At 22.4% G+C, this 19,974-nt stretch overlaps 1 protein-coding gene and 2 non-coding genes across 4 annotated transcripts; 2 read left to right on the top strand and 1 right to left on the bottom strand.

Moving 5' to 3' along the window:
• Window positions 1–5,151: 5,151 nt before the first annotated feature.
• Window positions 5,152–5,224, bottom strand: Mir6047b (microRNA 6047b). The gene has a single exon (NR_127338.1). It is a non-coding gene; the product is annotated as a microRNA 6047b (primary transcript).
• Window positions 5,152–5,226, top strand: Mir6047a (microRNA 6047a). Its single transcript, NR_127323.1, has one exon. It is a non-coding gene; the product is annotated as a microRNA 6047a (primary transcript).
• Window positions 5,227–6,919: 1,693 nt separating this feature from the next.
• On the top strand, window positions 6,920–19,695 carry LOC551485. Of its 2 annotated transcripts, XM_026439532.1 has the most exons (15): window positions 6,920–7,142; window positions 8,925–9,125; window positions 9,238–9,588; window positions 10,587–10,629; window positions 12,614–12,821; window positions 12,930–13,084; window positions 13,200–13,453; window positions 13,605–13,781; window positions 17,321–17,520; window positions 17,599–17,664; window positions 17,877–18,108; window positions 18,212–18,340; window positions 18,402–18,691; window positions 18,754–18,846; window positions 19,484–19,695. In XM_026439532.1, exons 3-15 carry the CDS (start codon window positions 9,411–9,413, stop codon window positions 19,595–19,597), a joined length of 2,139 nt encoding a protein of 712 aa, XP_026295317.1. In that variant the 5' UTR covers window positions 6,920–7,142; window positions 8,925–9,125; window positions 9,238–9,410; the 3' UTR covers window positions 19,598–19,695. The 2 variants fall into 2 exon arrangements, with proteins under 2 accessions (XP_026295317.1, XP_026295316.1); XM_026439531.1 differs by lacking the exon at window positions 10,587–10,629 and having other exon boundaries at window positions 6,921–7,142.
• The last annotated feature ends 279 nt before the right edge of the window (window positions 19,696–19,974 follow it).

Genomic DNA, 19,974 nt, shown 5'->3' with positions numbered 1-19,974 from the left:
GAACGTTCAATAATTATTTTAAATAAAATATAAATTTATAAATGAATTTCATAAAATATTTTCACACGATATTACTCAATATATCTGCGTGCATACATATGCGTGTATATTTATGCATATATGTATTTTTATGTTTATGAATCACAATAATAATTGCTTTCCAAACAGAAATAACCGAAAAAAGATACACACAGCATACAGGAAACAATTTAAATGAACTGATTTGAAATATATGACATAGAATAATTATTTTTTTAAAATAATTGCTTGGAATGAATAAAATAAATGATTGTTTAGAAACATATTTGAATCAGAAAGAAAACTTCAAATTATTTTCATCAAAAAAGTATTCATTTGATTATTTTTTTTTTTGTTTTCTTTCTTTTTCTTTCATTTTACATTTTTTATGTTCTAAACAATTTTATCCAATCCCAATAGTTTACAATAGCTACAGCTCATAAATATAAACAGAGATATATAACATATAATACAAAGTCAAAAATAGCATGTTCAATTTCTGCATTTTCAATTTGTTCTTTATATTTTTTTTTACGATTATGAAATATTTTTGTTTTTGTAATGGAAAAAAGAATTCAGTAAATACACAAAAGAATTATGTATTAATTTATGATGTAGTAAATATTTTGGTTCCTTCTGGTAAAATTACTTCTTCACCAACATCGGTAAGAGTGACTGTAAGAGGGAGAATTAAAGGCATTAATATCTCCTGATGTTGCATAACTGTTTGTTGAGCAGTAACTGGTTCAGGTTGCCTAGTAATAGTAATCGTTTTAATATTTTGAGTCTTTACTATTTGTCCTTGTCCAAGTGTGGTTTGTTGTAGCACTCTTTGTTGATTTTGAGCTGGTTGCACTTGTGTGATTAATGCTTGAGTACGATTTTGATTTTGAACAAAATTTTGTTTACATCTTTTACTATGAGCATAACGACTTCCATTGTTATTGAATCGTCGGTCACAGGTAGGACAAGCATAAGGTCTTTGACCAGTATGAATAAAAACGTGTTCTTTGAGCGATTTAAGACGGCGAAAATTCTTTGGACAGTATTTACAATGATATTTAGCTTCGCCTGTATGTGAAGTTAAATGATTAGCAAGAGTATCAGCTCTAGCAAATGCTCGTGAACAATATTGACAAATATATGGTCGTTCCTGGGTATGTGTCCTCATATGCATTTTTAAATAAGCGTTCGTTGTAAACGGTCGTGAACAAACCTCGCAAACATATGGTTTTATGCCATTATGGGCTCTAAGATGTGCAATTAATGTTGTCGATTGTGTGAAACTTTTGGAACAAATCTCGCAAAGAAATCTTTTTGAGCTATCAGTTTCTTTATTTTTTTTAAATGTTCGATCATGCTTTGATAAATGATTTGTTAATTGTTCTTCTTTAATGAAACGCTTTGTACAACGTGTACATTTATATGGTTTAATCATATTATGTTTTGCTACATGTATTTTTAAATGTTCCCTTCTATAAAATTTTTTTGGACATATATCACATAAATACTTTTTTCCTTCATGAACTTGAATATGTCGTAAAAGCCCTTTTCTTGATGTATATTGTTTGTTACATTCTGTACATTCCAAACCTACAATATCGGTTCTTCTCTTCCTTCCAATTTTTTCACCTGGTTTTTTCTCCTCAGGTCGCGGTTCAATATCTCTTAAATCTTCCTCTGTAAGAATACCCTCCGTAACATGTTTCGCTCTATGTTCTCGCAAAATCTCATTGTTTTCGAAAGTATCTCCACAAATATTACATTTTCTTACTTGATCGGGATTCTTCTCAGAACATTTATCATAATGAGCTTTTAATTTGTCTTTACGGTAGAATTTGACGTTACAAATATCGCATTCGAAATTTGGTTCTTCATGCAACAATTGGTGACGTAACAATGATTTTTTCGTGCTATATCGTTTTTTACATTTTGCGCATTCATGATTATCCATTGGCCAATCTAAACCACTTTCAAAATCTGAATCATAATCATCTCTGTTTTCACTATGATCTATTTCTTCATTAAAACAATCCTTTTGTCGTTCTTTTTTTTCTATTGATTGTTTTTGTTTTTCCAATTTTATACCTCGTTGTTGCTCATCTTTCACATGTTGTTCCATATGTTTTGTTAATGATTGCTTTGAATTACATTTTTTATTACAACTTGCACATTCTAATTCTTTTTTATAATTATGTCTCTTTTGCGAAAAAATTTCTCGCTTATTTCGGTTATTATCTATAGAATGAGCACGATTTATCCTATCGTTATTTTCTTCTTCATCATAATCTTCTAAGCCATCTTCAGTTTTAATTTTATCTATAATTTTTTGCGCAGCTTTCGCAGCAACTCTTTTAATACGTTTATTAGGATCATATTCTTGTCCATGAAGGAAAGTTTTATGATTTGTAGCTATAAGATGATTACGTAATGTAAGTTCATTACCAAATATTTTATTACATTGTGTACATTTGTAGGTTTTTATACGTTCATGTTGTTCCATATGCTTCTGCAATAGATCCTTTGTTGCAAATTGTTGATAACACATCTTGCAATTATAGTTGGTTCCAGAATGATGAATCTCCATGCTTCTAAATAACATGATACTTTATCAGAATAATATGAATTCATAAATGATTCTTTTGCAATAAAATCTTATTTCTTACCTACCTGTCGTTTTTTTTTGAAGTATTATTTTCAATTTCTGGCAAAAGTGATTCATTTTCTATTCCACAATTCTTTTCTTCACTTTCTTTATCCATTGTCTCATAATTATTTGCTTCATTATTGATCGAATTTTTTGTATCCATTTCAAGTTCTTGTTCAGTTAACACACCTTCAATAACATGTTTTGTTCGATGATTCCTTAATTTTTCTAGCGAATCAAATTCTTCTTCACATATACTGCACTTAAGAGCAGTATGCGACATTGTATGTTTTCGTAAACTACGTTTCGTATAAAATTTCTCTGTACATTTATCACATGTAAATGTTTTTACACGAATATTACGATTCTCTATCATTTGATTATCATAGTCATCATTATCATCATCATCATTGTCATTGTGATCATTATTTTTGTTATTGTTATTGTTATTGTTTCCACAATCGCTATTAATAATACTTTTAGTTTTATTCCTTTCATCTTCCTTTCTATGGACATTTTGATCCTGCTCTTCTTCTATTCCTTCTCTTCCTATTTCCCTAGCAATGTTTTCTTTTTTTTGTTTGGCCTTTTTTCGATATTCAATATCTGAATATCGTCGTGTATCTTCATAATCATCAAAATCTAAACTGTGTTCATCTTCATGGAATGATATTTCTAAAGGCATTGATTCATCTTTTCCTTCTTCTTTCTCTCTTTCATGTTTCTTTAAATGTTTACTAAACGAAATTATATATATATATTGTTTGCCACAATAGGGACACTTGTTCGATCTTTTACCTGATGGAGGCGATTTTGCAAGATTGTAAATATTCTTTTGTGGTGTATCTGGTAGTTTTTTCAAAGACAATGCTTTTCGAACTTCTTCATGAGAATGCATATGTTCTTTCAATATGTTCTTCGATAAGAACTCTTTGTCACACAAATAACACAGAAAAAAAATTTTTTCCGATTGATCTAAAGATTTTTTCAATCTTGAAGTTAAATTCAAATTTTCAAAATAATTTTCTTCGTCAGAATCTCGTTTTGTTTCGATGTTTCGTCGGACTAATTTACGTTTGCTTCTTCTAGTTTCATTTTGGTTCTGAGAATCTATTTCTGCTTTAATGTCCGTATTTGCAATATCAGATTTTTCTCCTTCATCATCTCTTTCTTGTTTTGTTGCATCTGCTGCTTTTACTAACAAATTTACATATTCTGTACAATCCTCACGTTGAAATGATTCTTCAGAATTAGTAAGTTGATGATGACATTGTTGTAGTTGTTCTTGTTGATTCGCATTAGATAATACACATTTTTGTTGTAATATATAATCATGTTCCACTGTTGAAATATTTTCAAGACAATCACTATCTCTGTTTTCATGTTTTAATATTTCTTCATTCTTGGGAGTATTTGTGATAATTTTAATATCTTCTTCATGATTTATGCAATCTTCTGTTGTCTGTTCGGTAGTAATTGTTTGATCAATTACTTCCTCTATAACCGTACTAGAATTCTGTTCTGAGAAACATAAAAGACTTGTTAATAATAGAAATTAAAATTTTGATCTTTTATTAGAGCTTTGTTTACCTGTTATAGATTGTTCTTCTTGTTCGCTTAATTTTTCTGTCTGTAACAAAGTTAATTGATTCTTCAAAAGCGATGATTTCTCTTCTCTAGATATTGATGTAAGTGTATCGGTGTTTTGATAATCATTTTCCACATGCATTTCTGCTATATTTTCATTTTGTTCTCCTGCCTCTAAATGTACTTCAACTTCATTAAAAAATAATTCTTCTTTCATATTCATAGTAACAAATTTTTCTCTGAGAACCGTATCCGCTTGCTCTACCTGTAATTTAAACTCGTACGCAGATTCAAGTCTATCCGCACACATCCAACATACACGCGTTGGTAAACCGTCTCCGGGTAACATCTAAAACATTTACGAATATACGAATTAAATTACACGAAAATAATTTTTATTAAAATAATTGATTATACACAAGATTCTTTATTACGATAAAAAAATGTGAATAATAACATAGCATATATATATATGTATATATGTATATGTATGTGTGTGTGTATATATATATATATAAATGTTAAATATATTAGAAATATGACAGAAAATTAAAAAACAAAATGGACAACTATAAATAGTAAATGATCCTTTAATTTTCATATTTCTTTTATTTATTTTTTTTTTTTAAAGTAAAAGGATGAATTATGCATTTAAAGTCGAGCGTATTACATACTTTATCTTACGATTTATACTATATCATATAACCTCTACATTACATATCTAACCTTAACATTAGCGAAACTCATTGCTTTTGCTGATAGGGATGCAACCTCACTTTCCAAAAACAAGTCTCGCATTACCACATTGCCAAGAAGACAAACGCGACATATTTCCACCGTCGACACAGTGCCCTCTTCGTTTTGTGACGGATCGGAGGTATTTATTTCTACGGCGTCCATGTTTTGTTTAGTGGACTGACTGGCCTGTGCTGCTTCCCGCAGTCCACAGCCTACAGTCCACAATTTCCTGATCTCTCGCTTCCTCCAGACTATTACCAATCGTTATCTTTGTTTAGTTTTATTTTCAATTATGCAGCTCCTTCAAAATCACTAACTATATATAAAATATCTGATATATCTTCTGATATGTATTATTGTGATAATTCATCAAGTTTCCTTTTATATTTTTTATCATATTATAATTTATATTAATTTATTATTATAATATATATTTTATATCATATATATATATATATATATATATATATATATATATATATATATATATATATATATATATAGTTTTCTAAAAATTCAAATTATATCTTAAATCATTTTTTAGATATTTCGATCAATGAAATATTTATTAATCTTGATAGTTAACCATAGAATCATAAATATATATTAATTATGAGAAAGAACTTTATTATTTTGATTACAATATTTCTAATCATATAAGTGATTATTATCAGGAATATGATTATATAATGGAATATTTGGATGTTTTAATGGATGTCTTATTTATTTTCGTATTTTTTATTAATAGTAAAATAAAAAAAAATAACTTAGATTACAAGATTTACATTAATTTAGATTAATAGCTTTAAAAATAAAAATATTGTTTTATTACTACATTTTTAGTGTTAAACACAAATTTAAATCAATCAAAAATTAAAATAAAAAATTAAATATTAAATGAAAATAAAATAAATTGAATTTTAATTTGGAACATTAATTTTTGAAAATTTATAAATTTTGATAGAATTCAAAAATTATTTTTGAGATTTTTTATGATGCCATGTTAAATTTTAACTCAATCTGATTGAGCGATAAAAGCATAAAAAATTGTGTGCCAAGTTCAAATTTTTAATTAAAAAATTTTCTGACATTGATTTTCTTATAGAATTTATTTGGATACTAAAATATTATCATATATTAAATTTAAATTAAAATTAAAAAGAAATTCAAATGAATTATATTTTTAATCAAATTCAAATAGAATTATGTATTTACATGAGGGATCACTTTACAATGGTCAGAAGTCAAAATTTAATTCAATATAATATCTAATAATATAATATATTATATAATATATAATATATAAAGCTTAAATTTAAGAAAAAAAATAATATCATAACGATAATTAAATATAAGAAAAATGTTATTATATCAATGTATTTATTATAAATATAAACGAATATTAATAAAAATATATTTTTTATTAAATAAGTATTTATATATTATAATTTTAATTGAAAAATTATATGAAATTTTTTAATTGAAAATTTATTTAAATCTGGCGCGTACTGATACTTCTATTTTTCTATTGGTTTGGATAAAAATTCACAACATTTCTATATAAATATGAGACTTTGCAAATAAAATCGGTCATTTTAATCCATTGAATTTTGATAATTAAGAGATAATTATTATATTATTTTTAGATATCAAAATTTATAAAAAAACATTTAAAAAAATACAAAAATTTTAAAATCTTTTCTAAAATTCAGTTAACTAAATTTAATTTTTTTTTTTATTTACTTACAAATTTTAATCATAAAAAATGGTCATAAATTATTTTCTAATACAATTTTTTTAAATTTCCTTATTTTAAAATATCAATTTAATTGATTTATTTTGAACTAAGTAAATATTATAATTTGATTTTTTTGGTAACTTTGGTATATTAAACTAGGGAGAGTATTATAAAATGAATCATCATAAGATGCGCGCGCATATAGATTCGTCGTTTTCTACGCGTTGCAGACTCAACTTAGATTTTAGATCTTTTGAAAGACATAAATGTTGACAGACGTTTCGAAACAACAACAAAAAGAACTAGTTTGTATCATTTAATCAATATTGCAAAGTGAATATTTTTATATTTTTTTGAATGCACGACATATTGAATCATTTAAGAAGAATCGCAAATTTCTTTCATATATTTTTGGTGAGTTCTCTATAAATAGAAAAGTTTTCCAGAAAAGGTAGTGATATAATTAAATTGATATTAATGTGTATATAATAACTGTTATACATATATATATATATATATATATATATATATATATATATATATACATACATACATACATATATGAGCATTTCAATTTTTTGGCAAAATTGCAGAAATCTAATTAAAAACAAAATAAGAAAAAAATGTTATTAAAATTTGTTTTTAAATATTTCATTACAAACAAATATTGAATGTGACCTGAATATACATATTTAGCAAATTCGGTATTAGAGAATAAGATTGATCATGTTTACTTACATAATACTTTTTAATTTGTAAAAAACCTGTAAAATATTTAAATTATTATTTAATGATTATCATTTGATGTCGACAATATAGAATATATTATATTCCAAGATTCTTAAAAATTTTATTACATCTCAATTGCGTTATTAATATGTTGAATTAATTTTTGATGTATATTTATTTCTATACTATATACTTTTTATTTTAAAACTTCTTTAAATAAAAATTAAATTAAATTAAAATTAAAAAAATGATCTGAGAGGCCAAATAATTAATTAATTTGGGGTTTGGAGGATTTCAATATTTGCTTATAATTTTATAATAAAGCATTTATAACAAACTTCATATATAATATTCATATATAACATTTTTTTTTATTTTTGGATTATTGTTTTTAAAAATATTAGGAATTAATTGAATTTAAATGAATTTTATAAATGTCATGGAAATAGTGAAAATATAATATTAATATTTCCACTATTTCCATCAACATTAATATTTTTTTTATAATTTATGCATTCGAAAAATATAGATTTTAATTATTATATAAATACAATACAGTATATTATACTATAACCTTACTAGTCTTACTGTCTCGTAATCGAAATAGCATTTCATCTTATTCAAGCTCAACACTTACGAAACATCTAGATATTTTATGCAAAATAATATTTTTATTTTTTATTTTTTAACATTTTTGTTAGTCATTGAAATTTGTTTAATTATTTTCTTACATTATTTATATGTCATAACATTTTATTTTTTATTGAATAATATAACATCTATTATATACGATTTATTTTCAAAATGCTTAAATAAGATTTCATATTATTATAAAATTGGATTTCTTTAGATTTCTTAGATTCTATTACTATAAAATTTATTTTTAATATCTCTATTAAATCCAATTTTATTTTAATTGAGATATTATTACTAATCAGAAATACATTTTTAATTTTATTTCTAAATAAAATTCTTGCAATTTTATCGAAACACAAAATATGTACACATATACACGCGCGCGCATGACACGTATATAAATATCTTCTACATTTATGTATTTTTTTTTACAAATATTTTTTTAAAATAGTATTGTATTTATGTTATGAAAATATTATTGAAATTTGAAATATCAAATAATCTTATATATATTACATTATTATTTTCTATTAGATAATAAATAAAAAAAGAGAAAGAATAGTACACTATTTAATTGTATATGTATCGTATTGAATGATATATTTTATATCTCGCGAGTTAATTCGAAATAAAGATTGAAATTACTAAAAATAAAAGATATGAAAAATATATATTTAGAAATATGTTTAAAATAGAAACTAAAAAAATCCTATTTAAATAACTTTCAAGCAAGAAAGATACTAATTTTATTTATTATAATAGATTATAGTACTTTCCAGGATTCTATGAAATATTTTGTTAATTCTTTTAAAATATAATCTATATTCTTAGCAAAACTATGGAGAATGAACAACGACATTATGAATTAAGAAGTGGAAGTAGATCTCGTTCTAGAACTCCTTTGATACAAACCAGCACTTTAATTGAACCAGAGACTTTAGAACATCATTATGAATTAAGAAGTCAAAGTCGGGAGAAATCTTATACTTCTGGAGAAATTGCAAATAATAAAAAATCTGGTTTTAAAATTTCGTATGTTATATATATATATAATATTAAAAATATTAATTATTATAATGAAAGAATATATAAATTTAAATATATTTTATATGTTGTTCAAATTATCATTTTAATTTTGCAATAGATCCACTAATTGCAGTAAAACAAATGATCAAGAAATTACAATAGAAAAAAAAAAAGAAGTTACAATTGAAACATTAGAACATGAATCTAAGCAATTAGAAAATTCTTCTATTAATATAAAAAAAGGAGAATGTCAATCTAAACAACAAAAAGCAAAAGAACAAGGATTTGTAAATGGTCAAACCGACAATAAAGAAGTTTCATTTGGATATAAAAAAAAAAAAGCTCATAAATCTATTTTTCTTCATAGAACTTTCACTAGTGATTATTCTTCAGAGGAAACAGAACAAGAAGAATCAGATAAATCATATTCTGCACATGAAATTTATAAAAAAGCTGGTGATTGGTGGAAGTATGTATTATAAAATGATTAAAATTTAATTAACTTATTAATTTTTTAAATATAAAAATAATTATATTTTTTTCATCAATTTTACAATATTTATTTCATTCTATATTAAAATCATTAATTCTATAAAACTAGTAAATAATGAACATTTTGAAAAATAATTTTTTTTCTTTTATTTCAAGCTTTATATATATATATATATATTATAATTTTATATATATACTTATAATCATTAGCAAAGATTTAATTTTTCTTGATTATATTTCATTGTAGAGTTGCTTCTTAATTAAGAAAAATGTTTTTAATATGATTCTGTGATGTTACAGCGATGATTGAATCATATTATATCATATTTATGTAAATATTTAATATAATGATTGGATTCAAATCATGTTTGGTATCTTATACAATTTTACAATATTTTTGTGATTGTGGAAACAGTTTAGATCTTTCTAACATTTATGGCTGATTTTTATGTGTCCTTTTTATAAATCTTATAATTATTTTTTTTTTTCATATTAATTATAAATATTAGTTAGATTTTGGTAAATTTTTTCTTATATTATTAGTTTTTTTATAATTCATAATCTGTTCAATTTTTTTTTTACTATTATAAATTATATCTATATATTGTTGCAATTTGTGAATTATATATTATTATTGATAAAGTCGGTATAGATGAAGTTTGTATTACTTGTATGTTTTTTTTTATATATTATTTTTTTTATATATTTTATTATATATGATGTTTATAAAACTCATAAAACCTATATAAATAGAACATTGGAGATTAATTTTATGTAGTAGAAGGCTTTAACAATAATATTTTAGCAATAAATAAGGTTGGCAAAAATTATTGTTTTCTATTGCTGTTGGTGATAATAAAAAATCTTGGCTAGTTTTTAATGCATCAATATAATTTTATTGTAATTTATACATTTATAGTTCACGAATTTATAAATTCGGTTTTACATTCTATGGTGGTTTTTTTCGTTTTTCAGATATTTTGCCAAATGAGTCTTTTTGGGGTTTTTATAGTTCAAGGTATTATATTTCCGTGATTTCTTTCAATGATATATTTGGTATTGATATTTTTGTTCAAAAAGATTTTGTTATAGTACTGACTTTGATTATTTAATATACTTATATATATATATGTATATGTATATATAAGTATATATATTTATTTGAGAATATTATTGTATGTAGATTTGTCTGTGATGAAGATTTGATTGTGATAAATGATTGAAGAGTTTTTTTTTTTTTAAATTGTTTCTTTAATTCATATTGGGATTTATATTCTGTAAATAATCTCAATGCCGTATTTTGAATGGATTTAATTATTTTAAATATATAGATTTTGTTTATTGAATTATAAATTATAATAATTTAATTTATTTCTTATCAATTTAAGTTAGTTTAGATAGATTTTTGATTCATTTTTGATTAGGATTTTTTGATTCGTTCTCCTTGATAATATATTAAAGTCTTATAGTTTATTTTTTAAAGGCATTTTTTTTTAAATTTTAAATATAAGTTTTTTAGAGATTAAGTTAACTTTTTTTATTTCAATATTTTCATAGAATTTTAATGGATTTGGCTACTGTTTATTTTTTATTTTTTAATATAGTATATAAATTTACATACATAGATTAGAACATTATAATACATAGATTTTTCAACAGAAATAAAATTTAAATCCTGATTTCTTTTATTATATCAAAAATTTATTTAGATTTGATTATAAATTAAATTTTTGTGTGATTAAATTTTTTTTCTATGAGCAAATTATCTATGAACAAGTTTCTTTGGATTAGAAAAATTATATTTTTTATATTATATTTTTAATTCTTAATAGAATTAACTAATTTTTGTAGTCCAGTAACTTTATTTTCAATAAAAACCAGAGTTTCATTTATTTTGATTTGCATATATCTATTTGTGAAAAATTTTTTTTATAAAATTAAGCATATGTTCATTTATTATTATAATAAGTAATCGAAAATCTTTGATCTTTTAATTAAATTATATATTTATTCTATATTTTAATAAGCTATTTGATTCTTACGAAAGCATTTTTTGAATATTAATAAAAATGTGATTAAGCGATATCATCGAAATTCGTATTAATTGAATGTTAAAATATTGTTAAATTCTAAAAGTCATTTTAGTAGGTTTTTAATAATTTTTTCTAAAAATTTGTATATGCAATTGATTAAAATAATCAATTTTCAGGTTTTTATGTTTATTTTTATTCAAATTTAGTATTGATACAACTTTTTTCTATTTATCTAGAATCATAATGTAAACTGTTTGAATTTTAAAAGGTATTTTATTCTGAAAATTGTTTGTATAAAAATATATTTAGTATGTTATCTGCTTTTGGAAAAGTAAAAATTCTTGTTTGTTTGCAGGATAGATATTAATTTTTCTAAGATTATATCTAAAATTATATCTGCTTTTAAAATAGAATCTATTATTAAATTAATTTAATATTTTTTAGTATATTGTTTATTTTAATTTAATGACTTTGTATTGTTTATAGAAAAAAATAAATCATGATTTGAATTCTTTGAAAGATTATAAAGATCTTTTGAATTTATTATATATTTGTATTTTTTATTGCTTAAGTCAAAAAATTGAATTTTTATGTTCAATGGTTTTTCATTTATGCTTTTAATTTCTATAACATATATATATTGGAACTTATATAATGAATATGAATACTTTCTATATATCGTTATTAATATTAATGTTAGATTCAAAAATCAAAATTCAAATTAAGATCTTATAATTTATTAAAATTTAATTTTGATAATGTGTAAATCATTTTGGGAACTTATTTGATATTTATTATAATTAGATTAATTTCTCATTGTATGTAATATCGAATATGTCATTATAATAATTCTTTATTTATTATTATCTCTATTTGTAAAAAACGCATTTAATTTAATTGTGTATTATTTTTGTATATTTTATTATTGTATTGATTTATTATATTGAATTTTAAAAATTTTTTTACCAGTGTATTTCCGAAAACGGATTATACCTATTCCGAAACTTCTAAGTGTCGTTATGAAATAGCGCCAGGTATATTAGCAATGCCTAATATGTCACGACGCTCTATTCATTCAAATATGAAAGATTCTAATCAATTTTTATATGATCCTTCTGGTATATGTGAAGCAAGAAATGTCGAAGAAAAGGAAGGAACAAAAGTAGAAAATTATACAGTAAGTATAATATGATATAATTCCAACAATATTTACATGTTTTAACAATATTAATAATATTAACATAATATTAATATTAATCTATTATTTTATTCTTATTTTTTATAGCCCATTAATGAAATGAATGAATTTTATGGAGCACATATGCCAAGTTTAGATTCAAAATCTAAAATTCAATATACAAAAATGCATGTAAAACAATATTGTAGTCATCGACAAATAATTTATGCAAAATCTGATAATTTGAAAAATTGGGAATCAAGGTTTGTGATTTGTTTTTTGCATATATATTAAATATGATTAATAACATAAATTATTTTTGTTGGGATATAAAATCAAAAATATTTTATCATTTTTATTACAAATATTTTTTTATAGGCAATTATTATATTCTGATCTACCATCAAAACATATAAATTTTCGGAAATATGATATTACATCTTCCCTTGATTCTGATGCTGAATTAGAAGAATCAGTTCCAAAGTATTATAGCCACAGAAATAAAATAACGCAACAATTCATGAGTTTTATATTAATTATGGTTCTATGGTTCAATAAATTTCTTGAGTTTTTAAAACTTAAAACAGTTAAAAGAAGAGAATATTATGCCACTTATGAATATCAAAGATATGGTATAGTTCACTAACATATGTATTATATAAAAATTATATCAAAACAATAGTTTTATTATAGCTATATAATTAATAGCTATATTTATATTACAAAATAAATAATTTATTAATAATTTATTTTAAAATAATTAATAATTTTATTCAATTGCAGAATCTAAAGTTTGGAAATATATTGATCGTTCTTTGCAGTATGTTTATTTTTTTATGGTCAAAATGCTTTTATTTGATTCATGGTTACTAAGTCGCATATTCAGTATCAGAAATTGGATTCATCAAAAAAGCCTAAAAGTTTTTTGGATTACCTTATTGCTATTGCTTCTGCTTACTGGTAAATTTTTATAATTGTTAAATCATTGTAAGAGATTCGCCAATTAAGAAATCCGTGTCTTCATATCGATATTTATTTATCTTTTTTTTCTTTTTTTTAAATACTTTATTTATGAATTATTTCATATCAAATCGATTACTTTTTGATTTTAATATCGATTTTTTTCTAAATGAAATATAATGTAAATGATAAATCAGAAGCCAAAAAAAGAAATCATTTTTTTGAATTTAAATTTGTTTAAAAAACATGAAACTTTGAATTCTATGATTTTTATCAATTCTTATTAAATGAATTTGTATTTCTGAATTGTTATCTCTGTAACTATTTATCAAGTTTTCTTTTTTCTTTTAATTTTAAAGATTTAATATCTAAATATAATTTTTTTTTTATTTTGAAATTAATCTTTTAATATTAAAAATTATAAATAAATTTTTATTTTGCAAATTTTATAAATTGGAAAAAATTGAAGATAAAAAAAATTAAAAAAAAACATATATATATATATATATATATATACTTCTTGAAATTTTAATTACAATATGAATTTTTATGGAATTTTTAAAACGTTGTTATCTTAAAATGCATTTATTATTATAATAAAATGCATTTTATTATTATACTCAATCATTTAAATATATACAATATATACTCAATATATATACTATATATACAAATATATACTCAATCATTTAAATATACAAATTTTATTAATCATTCTTTGCTTATGATAGTTTCTGTGATAATTGATATATATTATTGATATGTATTAGCTTCCTTGTTTGTTTATTATTTATGAAAGATGAGATAAACTATTAAATAATAATCTTCCTTCATCAGAAAAAAATAGAAATTAATGATAAATAAAAAGAATGAATAGAATCTCTGTTTTTGTATGAAAGAAAATATTTGAAATTATTTATATATTGCGTTAAAACAACTATTTTTATCGCATGAAAAAGTTATGGAAAACTTTATTATAATATTATATGTAACTTTATATATAATATTTAATGTAATTATGTTATTATTATAAAGTATCATTATTAAAAAATAAATAATAAAATTGTTTGATGTATCTAAATGACAATTAAGTGCAAGTAATAACGTGCGACTTATTTATCGATATTGTAATAATTTAATAGTCGACGATTAATTTTAAAAATTTCATTATAAATTAAAACTCATTCTGCAATTGAAATTTCAAGAAATATAATATATTTTTTTTTTAATCTTTAATCTTTTCAATAAAATTTGCAAAATAAAAATTTGTTTATAATTTTCAATATTAAAAGAAATATTTTTAAATATAATTTTTCGAAATAAAAAAATAATTCGATCTGATAAATAATTAGAGAAAATTCAGAAATGCAAATCAAATTGACAAAAATTGTAAGATTTAAAGCTTTGTATTTTTTAAATAAATTCGAAACAAAGCAAAATTTCTTTTTCCGTCTCTCTGATTTGTTTCATATTTCAGTTAAAAAAAATCGATATAGAGAATAAAAAAATATATAATCGATTTAGTATGGAATGATTTCTATTATATTCATCCACAAAATCGAATTTTTGCCTTGGCATCTTCGGGAAGACCGGTGAAACCTATCCTGGCGTTTCTTTTTCTTTTTGTTTCAGGAACTTACATCATGCAAAATCAGTCCTTTATCTGTCTGGATTCTCTGCACAATATTCCCTATGATGTCACTGAGACGAGCTATCACATCTTTAATATTATCAGTTTAACATCTTTTCGAAGCGATTTATTTATTGAATATATAAAAGTGTTTAAAAATTTATCAATATATTTTATGCGCGGTATGAACGTGTCTTTACCCGAGATGCCTTAGCATTGGTTAGAATTTAATCTAATAATTAGGTATACTTTTTATTTCTGAAAAACTTTTTCATTTGCTGGCTCTTATTTATTTTATATGTAGCTTATAGCAACATGGAATTTAATTGAATTTCTCACATACCGCGCGCACACACACACACACACACACACACACACACACACACACACACACACACACACACAGAGAGAGAGAGAGAGAGAGAGAGAGAGAGAGAGAGAGAGAGAGAGAGAGAGAGAGAGAGAGAGAGAGAGAGAGAGACGGACGGACGGACGGACGGAGGAGGGAGGGGGAGAGAGAGAGAGAGAGAGAGAGAGAGAGAGAGAGAGAGAGAGAGAGAGAGAGAGAGAGAGAGAGAGAGAGAGAGAGAGAGAGAGAGAGAGAGAGAGAGAGAGAGAGAGAGAGAGAGAGAGAGAGAGAGAGAGAGAGAGAGAGAGAGAGAGAGAATATTAATATATTTAGATATTCTAATAAAGAGAGGGGATATATAAATTTTAGAAGTCAAAATACAAAAATTGATATACAAGACTGAGGTTTATTTATTAAGTTATAAAAGTGAGATAACTCTATCTTTATCTCATTTTATTTAACAAAAACTTAAATTTCTTATAATGTATTAATTTAATAAATAAATCTTGAGAAATATTTTTATTTATCAACTTTTGTTTATTTTGAATTCTAAAATTGAGTTTTCAGAAGTTACGAAAATGTATTATGTTTGTACTATTTAATATTTATTTTATATTGTATTTGTAGGAATCAATTACTAATTTTTTTTTTAAATTTGTTTAATTATTAATGTAAAATTTATATATTATGTATGCATATATATATTTAAAATATAAGTGATAGATATTATATTAATGTTGAAAAATACTATCATGTTATATCAAATATATTTTATATAAATTTCAATAATAGTTAGTAGATATTCTTTAACGTAAATACAAATGAAATAAATAATAATAATGATATCGAAATATTATTTTTACATTATGATCGGTGCTGTGGTATCTATAAGATTACGTTCAACTGATATATAACGCGTTCAGAAATTACGTGGACATTTATATGCACATTATTGTACGTCGCGTTTTCTTAACTGAAATAAGAATTATACTGAAATAAGAATTTTAATATATCGATGTAACATGTTCTGACATAATTATAATATTATAATATTATAATATTTTTGCAAAATCGTTTATTACATGTCGCATATAATAAGCGAAACATACTAGCAATATGATATAATGTTTACAATATTATATATTTGTTTTTATATATAAAAACAATTAAAAATGTTTGATACAAAAAAATTTAAACAGCATATAAAATGTTCATCCAATCAAGATCCTAGATTGATAGAGAAAACGCGACATACAACATGATAAAATACTTATATAATTCTAATTAAATATAATAATTAAATATTTGTAATATTATAATTTTTTATATATAAAACAAATTAATGAATGAAATCAATATTTAAATTTAATGGGAGAAGGATAGAGAGAGTAAAATTATTTTATTGGTAATTGAAAAATTGAAATATTCATATTTTTCAAGGAATATCGATTTAATCTTTATATCTTGATATCATCAAAATGGTGAGTCTCTTTGTCTATCCTTCTCTCAATAGTTATACCAAATTACAAAATTAAAGAACATAATATTTTTATATTTCAGGTAGCTGGTATTTAGTACATCTCTTAAGATTATTTCCTGTAACCAAAGTTATTACACAATACTTTGGATCAGAATTAATTGTAAGTGATAAACAATTGTTTCTAAAGGAGGAAATGTTTGAAAAAAATAATTTTCAATCAATCATTGAAAAATTATATAATAAAATTAACAATTTAGAAGATCAAACTACGGAAAAATCTGTAAGAATTTCTTCATTTTTATTTTCAATAAGAAAGACTTTTTTTAATTGTTGTTATTGATTAATCATTTTTATATAGGATCAACTTTCTGATATAGCACAAACGCTTCAATGGTTAAAAACATATGCTTGGTCACAATATGATGTAAGTTTATATGAATTAATATTGTAATATATATAATATCAATTAGTATATATTATATATAGTATATATAATATATTATATAGTATATATAGTATATATAATATATTATATAGTATATAGTATATATAATATATAATATATATATTATATAGTATATATAGTATATATAATTTATATAGTATATGTTATATATTATATTTTTTTTTTTTCAGAATGAAATATTATTTTTGGAAAAGAAATTAAAAGAATATAAATTAGCTGATATATATGCTCAAATTGATATTATTAAATCGCAATTGGAAAAGTTAAATAAATTTTATTCAGAATTAAAATATTGTAATATATACATGAATCATATTATTAATAAAGAATTGGAAAAACATATTGAAATGGTCTTAATTGATCATGCTGATATTTTAATATCGAAAATAGAAAAAGTTAAAGGTATTTGATTTTTTAGTTATCAAAGTAATAAGTAAAAATATTTATTCTTCTTAATATATAAAATGTAGCAAAAAAAGATAGAAGGAATAATTAATTTTTATAGATCAAGACAAATCATGGATTGCTAATAATCTTATAACGGATGACCGTGTGCGTGAAATAGTTAAAGAAGCTATAAAGATATATGATGCGGATAAAACTGGTCGAGTTGACTATGCTTTAGAATCTGCTGGTAAATTTATATCAATTTATTGAATAATTATTCGAACTATAATATGTATTTTTATTAATAGGCGGTCAAATTATTAGTACACGTTGTACACAAAAATATGATATAAAAACTAGGGCATTCAAAGTATTGGCTTTTTTTACACTTTATCATGAAAATAATAATCCTCGTACCGTAATACAAGGAAATCCAATACAACCAGGTACTTGCTGGGCATTTCAAGGCTTTCCAGGATATTTATTAATTAAATTACGTAGTTCTATTTACGTTACTGGATTTACGATCGAACATGCACCAAAATCGATATTGCCCAATAGTGAAATGAGAAGTGCTCCTAGAAAATTTAATGTCTGGGTAAGTATATTAATATTTTTATGTATAAATATATACAATTTAAATTAATATTTTTATTACAGGGTTTTCTTGATGAAAATGATTCTGAACCTGTATTATTCGGTGATTACGAATTTGTAAGTTCAGATAATAATTTACAATATTTTCCAGTTAAAGTGAGTTACATTCTTAATATATGAATTTTATAGTCATATAGATCATTCTGAAAATTGCATTAAAATTACATTTTAAATCTTTCATTTTAAATCATAAAATAATATTTTAATTTTATACAATTATAATTATATGTATTTATGTATATTTATAAATAGTTTTCATATTATTTAAAAAAAGAATAAAAGTTAATATTTTAGAATAAAACAAGATCATATCATAAGAAGTTACGAATAATATGAAATAAAAATTTAAAATCATTTAGAAATCATAAAATATTAGTAAAAAAGATTAATTTAACATTTTTTATTAATAATTAAATTAAATTTCTTTAGAAATCTTTATATATTATAAACATTGTTATAAATTTATTATAGTATATAATTATTTAAACATATAAATATATAACATATTTTTACTTATTGTATTTAAGTTACGTTTGAAAAAATCAAAAATTTAATAAATAATGAAAAATATGATTAGTGAAATTTAAATGGAATATCAAAATAGTTATTTTAAATAATTTTCAAAATAATTGAAAAGTTATATGGCGAATTTCAGGATGATCGAGTACAATTTTTTTATTTCAACAATTTTTTTTAAGATACATTTTAATACAAGTAATATTTTTAAATGTAGAATACAGCAATTAAAACGCCATATGAATATGTGGAACTAAGGGTACATAGTAATCATGGCCAACTTGAATACACATGTTTATACAGATTTCGTGTTCATGGAAAATCTGTCTAAGTTGTTTTTTACTAAAAGTTTAAATAAAAACTTTTAGAAATTTTATATAAGAAGTACAAAGAGTAGTACAAGAATATGTGAGATTAATTAAGAAGAGATTAGAAAGGAAAAAAAAGAAAGTTATATTGCATGTTGATACGTGCCTTCAATTATTCTTTGATATAATAATAACCATTATAATAGAAAAAAATTTATTTTGTAACTCACATAACTCAAAATTATATATAAAAAGAATAGACTTCCATACATATAAAGATTTTATCGAAAATTTGATCTGTTAGAATAAACTTACAATAAAAATTTTCTATATCATTATATCGTATATAAATTTGTCATAAATATATACTATTAACACAAAGTTAAATTCAATTTGATAT

Source organism: Apis mellifera, linkage group LG3 (assembly GCF_003254395.2).
Source record: "Apis mellifera strain DH4 linkage group LG3, Amel_HAv3.1, whole genome shotgun sequence".
In the NCBI taxonomy this organism is placed as follows: domain Eukaryota; kingdom Metazoa; phylum Arthropoda; class Insecta; order Hymenoptera; family Apidae; genus Apis; species Apis mellifera.
This window is presented reverse-complemented; position numbering and strand designations above follow the sequence as displayed.

Excerpts from the sequence above, each read along its gene's own strand:
- LOC551485 (XM_026439531.1), top strand. The coding sequence starts at position 8,932 with ATGGAGAATGAACAACGACATTATGAATTAAGAAGTGGAAGTAGATCT. Across the intron at positions 13,085-13,199 it reads TTGAAAAATTGGGAATCAAG|GCAATTATTATATTCTGATC; the intron begins GTTTGTGATTTG and ends ATTTTTTTATAG. Across the intron at positions 18,847-19,483 it reads TACAATATTTTCCAGTTAAA|AATACAGCAATTAAAACGCC; the intron begins GTGAGTTACATT and ends TTTTAAATGTAG.